At 39.4% G+C, this 9,018-nt stretch overlaps 1 protein-coding gene across 1 annotated transcript in view; it reads left to right on the top strand.

Annotated features, from left to right (window-relative positions):
- Positions 1-408: 408 nt before the first annotated feature.
- Positions 409-9,018, top strand: part of NR1H4 (nuclear receptor subfamily 1 group H member 4) — a 42,319-nt gene continuing 33,709 nt past the window's right edge. Inside the window, exons 1-2 of the mRNA XM_009284151.1 lie at positions 409-490; positions 6,707-6,846. Of these exons, the coding sequence (XP_009282426.1) occupies positions 6,762-6,846 (85 nt within the window). The 5' untranslated portion in view covers positions 409-490; positions 6,707-6,761. The remainder of the gene's footprint in view (positions 491-6,706; positions 6,847-9,018) is intronic.

The following is a 9,018-nucleotide window of genomic DNA, read 5'->3' as shown; positions in this document are numbered from 1 at the left end:
AAGTGTAAAGAATAACAGAAACACTTAGAAGTCAAGTATATGTCTTGGAATGACATCTGGGCTCCTTGAGTGGGAAAGACAAGGAGGCTGAAAGTGTCATAAAAATGTACATGTGCAAGAAAAGTGTTACAATCAGTAACAAGGTACTATCACTTCACTTTTTGAGCCAACTTCCCCCCTGCAGCCAGCCAGAGTATTAATGAGCATCCCAAGTCTCTGTGCCGATGGACAAGCTGGGATTCACAACGTTTTAATACAGACTGTGTTCGGAGAGTTTCGCAAAGAAAGAATTGTTAATGAGTAATCCTTGTCCATTAGGGCACTGAGCCAATGAGCCCAAGCTTTGATTCATTGTGTTATCACTACAGGCTTCTGCTAAACCTAAAAAAAAACCAAAACAAAAATGTTCCTGTGTGAGAATCGTTAGGATACTGAACTGAGTGCAGAACTGTCTTACATCCTGCCATCCGCAGTCTTCCAGAAAAGAACAGTAAGTAACAATTCCTTAAGCTGATAGCTCTTGCTGTTTTGTAGTGTAAAACCAATTTTCTCACCTGAATTATTTAGTGGATGTTAATATAAAGAGAAGTAATTTCATCTATAAAACTGGCACAACAGCAGGAACTCCCCTTGAGAAAAAATGTTAATATGTCATGAAAAATAATGACAGTGTTGGAATTTTTCTTTAGAAAGCTGGTTTCTGTGTCTGTGTGTCACTGGAAAAGAAAGCATAACTTTGATACTGAGTCTTTCCTGCAGTAACACTATCTAGTTAATTATGTGCATCAGCTTTAAAATTGTACTGGTTTGTTAATATTTTATCCTTTTAGGAACAGAAAATGTTTTAAATGTGATTAATGGGAGAACAGAGGACAATCCAGAATGGAACAGTTGTATTTGTTTTATGTAATTTCTTTGTTTGATGGTTTTGTATACAGATTCCATGTGCATCTTCCGAAGTCTAGGACTTTAGCACTTATTTCACATAACTAGCACAAGCAAAAGGGGGTTTCACTTTTCAAGCGATTACTATTTGAATCCATTGCCAGTTTTTAAGAAAATGTAGTTTATTCTGAGTGTTCCTGCTAGGTATTTATCTTCAGAAAACTGTAATTGTGGTGGGACACATACGGCTTTTGTCATTTTTATTGCTATTGCTTGTGTTACAGAGAACCTAGAGATCCCAAACTAGATTGGGATCCACGAGGCTAGATGGGAGTCCAAAAACAGGTTAAGAAAGGAGGATTTGCAGTTTTGTCAGGTGAGACAGGAAAAAGATGCTGGAGAAAGGAAGAAACAGAGAAATGGTGTTCAGCAGGTCATCGTAGGGACAGCCAGAAGCTGGCCCCGCTCTTTGAATTTACTCGCCTACCTACAGAAATGCCGTTGAGACTTTTGGTAGAGTTTTCAGTTCTACTTGTGACTGACTTAAAGATATATATTTTCCCTTCAGAATAAGCTGTAAGAATATCCTGTATTTTTCCTGTGTCCTGTGTCTCTTTGCTCCTCTGATTTTAGATGTCATATTAAAAAAATCTAACCAGTAACTTTCAAACACACACAGTAACACCAGTTCTGCCTCTGTCTTCCTAACGCTTTCATGTCTCTGATACACTTTAAAACAAACAAGCAAGCAAACAAAAAAGCCTCTCAAATAAGTGAGGCAGTGCATTAAATATTCTACAGAAAGGCGATGAGGCCAGATCAAAAGCCTGTGAACTAGACGGGAATCTTCCCATTGATGTTAACAGTGTTTGGATCGGGCCATAGATTAATGACGTTACTGAAATTTCTCTTTGAGCAATTGGCAGCCGGATGTGTAAAGAATAGGACAATATTACAGGACAGGAGGAGGGAAATGTACCTCACTAATATCTGTGAAAAATTTTGCCAGTGCTTTGATATATTTTCCTTTACTGAGTAATTGAAATAGGTTCAATCATTCTTCTTCTGAAAGTAAAATGCAATTAGCCTATCATGGAGATTTCCTGATGATCAAACGTATTTTTACTTTACCTGAAAGTATGAGGCTATGATGCTTTTGTCTTTCAGTGAGCCCAGTTGATTTTAACTTTAATTATTTCATTAAGAGGCTTGGTTTTGCTTACACAGAAGCCAGGGGAAGCTTTACTATTGACTACAGTAGGGTCAGAGGTAGTCCACTGATAAGAGTCCACAATGAATCTGAAACGTACACCCACACGCATGTGCGTATGTGTATGCATACGTATTTATATATGCCCATGAACATATATCCCATAGGAAAGCTGAATAAACATGCATGCACATACATACGGTGAAAGAACAAGTCACATATATAATAATATATATCTCAATTTTCTCAGTTAAACGTAGAATACATAAACATGCATTGATTGACTGTTCTGAAGTATGCTAAAGGATACATGTAATAAAATTATATGTAATTCTGAGCTCTTCATTATGCAATTGATGAAAATAATCTCAAGCAATTGGGCATAGATTTTACTTTATACATACTGATCTCTGTTTTTCTTTGCTGTATAATTTTGACCTATGAAAATCATCTAAAAGGTGGTGGAGTAAATAGGTTTTTTAAAAAGTTAACTAAAATAATTCTTTGGAAAAATAAAAAACTTTTTCACTTTTACCATGCCTCTTAACTTCCCTTGAGGGGCTCTTATTTTGGAGAGCAATATTGATTTCCTGTGCACCTATTATCTTTATTTCAGCTTTTACCTGATCTGATGCATTTTTTTGTTACACTGCAGGATGGAGTATCAGTCAAGTTGGCTAAGATATTCCAGATTCATCTTGATAGAAGTAGCTAAAAGATGAACTTCATGTAAGGAAGTAAGCATGAGGCAGAAATACCTACGAATGTTTAGTCACACCAATTATGCCTGCGAATATCAAGAAGCATTCCACTATTATGTGGTTTTGGTGGATAAAGAAATCTGAATTAAGAGTGGTTACTGATCCCAGTTCATGTAGATGAACTGATTCTGGAAGCTGAGATGACATAGCTTTATGTCACCAGCCTCTATCTTTGGAAAGAATACTTCTGCCAAAAGGCTCTGTGCATAGGTGCTGCAGACGGCACCCTTCGTCACCTGGCCGTGTTGATAGCAGTTTGGGTGCCTCTGTATGTCTGCTGGGTGGGACTATCCCACTGGCCAGAGCAATGCTTCTGGAGTTGCTCCATGGGAGTTGCAGCCAGCTGGGATCACAGTTGTTTAACTGCAGCAACAGCCTAGGAGGATCAGGCTGAGAAGAGGCTAATGACATGGTGTGTGTTGTGGAACCAGCTCTTTGAAAGCGGAGTCCACCCCTCGGTCTGTGATGCCTTGCGACACCGACTTACGGTGACCTATACTATTTCCCAGAACTGAACAATGCGTGGAATAAGTGGTGCTTAAATGCTCTATACTGTGTACCTGGTGTAGGTCTGAAAGCTGGAAATCAGTAGCTGCTGCTTTTAAATACTGGTGAAATTAATTGGATAAATCTAATATAGGATAGATGGCTTACAGCAGGCTGGATTCAGGGGCAAATCAAAGCAAAATGTCAATCAGTAATGAAGAGTTTGGTGTTCAGGCAAATTTACAGTAGCAATGCTACATGTAATGGAAAATATATTTCCAGCCTTTTTAATGGTGATCATGTCTTGTGCCTTGCAGAAATCCCCCGAAGATAGGATTAATTTCTTCTATGAAATCCAGTAAATGGTCTACATCAGCTGAATATATTAAAGAAAATGAAGTATTAAAAAAAAAGGTGGGAACTGTAAAATCATCATGAACATTTGACTTGAACTGAATCAATCCAGATCAAAATTACTCATAAAATCATAGAATAGTTTGGGTTGGAAGGGACCACTAAAGGTCATCTAGTCCACCCCCCCTGCCGTGGGCAGGGACATCTTCAACTAGATCAGGTTGCTCAGAGCCCCGTCCAACCTGACCTTGAATGCTTCCAGGGAGGGGGCATCCATCACCTCTCTGGGCAACCTGGGCCAGTGTTTCACCACCCTCAGCATAAAACATTTCTTCCTTATATCTAGTCTGTATCTACCCCCCTTTAGGTTAAAGCCATTCCCCCTTGTCCTGTCGCAACAGGCCCTGCTAAAATGTTTGCTGCCATCTTTTTTATAAGCCCCCTTTAAGTAATGTTGCAGGAGGGGTAGAGATACAAAATCTGTAACATCCTAGCATACTGAGAGGTTGTGACAAATACATCCTCAAGTTTCTTACTATAAATAAGGCAGTATTAACGGCACCAGGGTTTTTTTGTGTGTATGTAAAGAATAATAGATTCTAAGAAGTCTATCTTGAGGTTAGAGTGATGTTATCTAATGACATGTTAAAAAATGGAATAGCCTCAAAGGAACAAGAAATAAGTTTATAGACATTTCAAAGAGACTGTAAATACAAAAACACTATATTAGGGTTTAAAAATATAGCTTGCTTTCTTTCTCCTTATTTGCAGCACAGACTAGACAGATGTAGGACGTATACCTTACAGGCTATTGAAGCTACGCATTGAAAGTCTGACTGTATACTGACAGTCTGACAAAATACTTTGGAACAGATGTCTTCTTGGGACTGTATTTAAAATATCCTGATATAACATCTAAAATTCCCTAAGAAGATAAGTCCTAGGCTCTGTATGTACATATAGAAATTCTCAATCCCAAAGCCGACATGTTAGCACTTGCAGTGTTAGCTCCTCATATAGGGTCTGAGAAGGAAGCATGAGAAATACTAGTAGTGATGGAACGTAATCTTCAAATCTGGCTGCAGGGAGAGCTAATCCTGCAAGGAACTGCAAGGGTTGCACACCTGTGGGCTGTAAGAAAGCTATTGAAGGGCTTGCACATGAGGAGAGGGTGGAGATGGTCTCTCTCCTCTGAGCTTCAGCAAGAAAATCCAGAGAAACATTCAGGAGCCCTCTGAAGATGCCTCATTCTGACGTTTCTCTTACTTTTATAAGGGTCCTGACTGTGCTGCTATCTTCTCCCATGGCAGAGCCCTTGTAACAGGCTGTAAGAGGAACCCCCTCCTAAGGGTCTGTCATGGGCAGTTAATGAGAAAACTGTCTTGCAATTCCTGACAGCCCTTTGCAGCCATGTGGGCAGCCCCACCTCTTGGGCAGCAGACACCTTCCCCAGCAAACGTGGTGGCAAGGCAGTAAAATGGTTGGAAGTAGACGTGGGCCTGCTGGGGTGGCTGGGCTGGTTGCCAACCCCCATCCCAAGATACGTGGAGTTTTTTGCTGTTGCAAAACTGTGTTTCTGTGCTAGATTTGAGACTGCATGTTTACATGTTATTTGCCACAAGAACCCTATCTGGTCTGTGATACAAGTAGCTTTTGACATTTCTGAGTAAACTGTTTAAATTAACTGTCGGCAGACATTTAAAATGCATCTGTCTAATTAGAGAGCCTTTGTTTATGTTAAGAAAGAACTTAATGAATCCTTACGGACAAATCTGAGTATAATTACTCAGTGTGCTTGCTGCTCTCACAAGCTATTTCCCAGCTCGCTCAGCACTGGGGCCTCCTGCTGCATTCACATTTTTGTCAGATGACTTCACTTCTGCTCAAGAAACATGCTGAGCCCTCACTGGGAAGCAGACTGGGCTATAACTCTCAAATGCCTTCAGTAAGTTGAAACGTAGTCCCAGGGACAGTCCCATGGGAATAACACCAAATAAAGAGTTAAGACTATAAACCAAAGCAAAACACATTTCTGTCAACTTTATGCAGAATCCTCTTGGTGTCTGCATAAACGCTTGAGACATACCCTTGTTGGAGCTGTATGTTCTCCCATTGCTGATGGTCCTGACCCTAATGTAATCTTGAGGTGCCCCATCTCACCCACATGAGCCAGACATGGGCAAGGGAGCCTCTTGCATGCCTTTCTCCTGGATGAGGTGCTGCTCTAACTATAGCCTGTGCTTGAGTAGGAAGCAATGGCAGGTCTCTTGCCTCTTATCTGATAGCCTAGCAGTCAGAGCGGGAAGGAGAAGACCTGGGTACAGTGCCACTGTCAACCTCAGGAGATGAAAGCTGCTGTATCTGACTTGCTAGGAAAGTATGCTAGTGAGTGGGCACAAGCATCTCCCAACCTCCCCAAGCGAGCGTTGTACGGCTGCTTGAGACTGCAAAGGGAGTGGGTGGGCTAGCCTGGTTATTAGACCAAGGCTTTGCTTTCTGTTTTTGCCACCATTTTTCTTGTTCAGCCAGTAATTACTGAAGGCAAGATAAAGAGCCAGTCGCTGGAAATTAAACTCAAGTTTCCTGGCTTGGAGTCTTCTGACCTAACCATAAACTTGCACTTTTTCAGTAAGCTAAAACAATGAAATGATGAAAGGGTGATGAAAAAATAATGCAAACAACTGGTATTCCCTGGAAGGGGGGCTGGACAGCATGCCCTCAGCAGGTCGGGCCAGTGCTTCAGTCTGTGAATATTTGAAAAAGGTTGAGCATAATCTGCCGTTAGTTTTAAATGAACAGCAGAAGGATGGCAAATAAAATACACCACAGCAAGGAAAAAACAAACAAAGTAGATGCAGCATTTTATTAAAAGGCTGAATTGGATATTGTAACTTCAAGCCAATGTTTCTTACAGTAAATATTGAAACAACCTCCTGAATCCTGCTTTACAATAGGTACACAAAAATGAGTTATCTTGTTTTAAATATTCTTTTTGCTTTATATCTTTCAGGGTCTCCTTTCAACCTATTTCTTAATTAGCATATTCCTCCTGAACTGAAGAATAAATGGGATCTGAAATGAATTTAATAGGACATCACCAGCTAGCCACTGCTGATGGATTTTCTCTTGCTGAAGGTCCTCATTTATTTGGTAAGTCACCAAATTAGGTTAAAATAGCAAGCTATCCTTTACTCGGAAACCTAGAAGAAAATGCACTGAAATCTCAAGTCAAGGACATGTGGTTGACATGTGCCAACTTTCCTGAATCTTCAGTACCTATGGAAGGAATAACAAATAATGAGTCTGTGGTGTTAATGTAATCCTGCACACTATTGCTCTCATCACTGCTCATAGCAGAGCTTGTAGGTTGCTTTTATAGCACTATTCTAATACCTGAAATCGTTCAGCAAAGACAGACCTTTGTATGTAAGCTGGATGATATTTTCATGTGAGTCATTTAAATAAAGCTAGGCAGATATATTTTCAGTTAATTTGTAAGAAAATTATACTGCAATGTATTTGCATTGCAATATTATGCAAATTTATGAAAGTAATTTCACCTAAATTAAAACCATTGCCTTATTGAGATCATTAAAAACTTACGCTATTAACTTCAATGCACAAGACAATTATAATGCAGGCTGGAAAATTCTCCTTGCTCCAGTTCCACTGAGTTTTTCAAGGCTAAGCATGGGTTTGTTAATGAATGAAGAATTCTTGGTCAATATTTTATAAGCATGGGGAAGCTGTCTTCTGTTATATGTACTGCTAAGAAAAAAAAAAAAGAGAATAATAGATTTTTTAGCCTTTCTTTTGGCAGCAGAGGGGGACCTTCATTGAGTAACATGATACATTCAGGGCCTCACACACAATACAGACCCCCCCAGAAAGCTGCAACACTTCAGAAGTTTCCAGTCCAAATAAGACCAGAATTCTGTCTTTTTGAGTGCTGGAAAAATTGAAACCATTTCAGTTTCATCTATCTGAAACAAGAATAGTGGCTCGGGCATGGAGGGACTCTGACACGCGGAGCCACTCCTGCTGCAGAGCTCTTAGAAGTTGAGAGCATCTCTCCCAATCAGACCAATTCCAGTGTCCTGGCTCCATACAGCTAAACTAAAGCGCTATCACAAATGATAAGCAAAACACATTGCATTACTGTGTGTTATTGTTTTTTGCCCTAAATGTGTTGGGTTTTGGTGGGAGAAATGTTTCTACAGTTGTTAAAAAAGTACATGTAAATAGCTAAACACTTCCCTGCTACCTGTTAATTCCAATGTCAGGCCATGATATACAAAGAGGAGGATGATGTTCAAATCTAGGGTGCCAAATTTTACATCCAGTCATCCCTTCTAAAAGTCCTGCATAATTGAACTACTTCAGATTTTTGTCAAGAAGATTTTCCCCCTGATGTCTACTTTTTCACTACTTATTTCATTATTTTTAAAGAGTAATGATCAGGTAGCTTCAAAATACAAGAAAGCATGTTAATGTAAAATACTTTCCCTCCACACTGAAATCTTACTCAGAAACTGTGAGGTCTTCAGAAGAAGGATTGTGTCTCACATTATAGGTATTCAGAGCTTAGCAAAGTGGAGATTTAATTCAAACTGACATTTCTGTAACAGAAAGAAATAATGTATTAAGGGGTTGAATCAGGGGTCCCATTAGGAAGAAGACTTAGCACTCCTGCTGTGTTTCACCTAAGCTGACTTCTGTTTTGTATGGCCACTTGGTCCTGTTTTGCGGGATGTCACTCAAGTCTCAGAATTGAATTCTTTACAAATTTGGTGTGTTTTGCTTTTATAGCTGAAAAAAAACATCAGAAATAATATGCAACTGAGTCCACAGAGAAAGTTACTCATTGTGAAAATATGACTCCATCTCTTCAAGATGCTTGTAGGAAATGGTTTTGCCTCTCAATTTTATATTTGTAAACTACTTGCAAATTTTTGACATTCAGTTTTGGCAGGTAGAGACTTCTGAATCCAAGGAAACAGGAAGAAAGCTTTTAAATGACCCTTAGAATATACATTTTTCCCAGGACTTCTCACACATTACAGCTCTGATGTAACACAAGTGAGAAATTGCTTGCTTACAAACATCAGCCTTTATACAAAACAGTCTCCTTTTTCAAAGATGCATACTCACATTCTGTAAAAAACCTTGGAAATATATTATCTTTTCATTATGCTTCACTTAGTCTATGGGGAGAGTGTTCTTAGACCTTCAAAAATAAATCTAAGTGCATCTCTAAACATTAGCCCCAGGTCCAGGTCTCTCAAAAGAAATGTTGTCAATCATGAGTTGCTTGTGCTGTGA

This window comes from Aptenodytes forsteri, unplaced genomic scaffold (genome assembly GCF_000699145.1).
Source record: "Aptenodytes forsteri isolate BGI_AS27 unplaced genomic scaffold, ASM69914v1 Scaffold60, whole genome shotgun sequence".
Lineage (NCBI taxonomy): Eukaryota > Metazoa > Chordata > Aves > Sphenisciformes > Spheniscidae > Aptenodytes > Aptenodytes forsteri.
The sequence above is the reverse complement of the archived record's forward strand: the minus strand, read 5'-3'. Positions and strand labels throughout refer to the sequence as shown.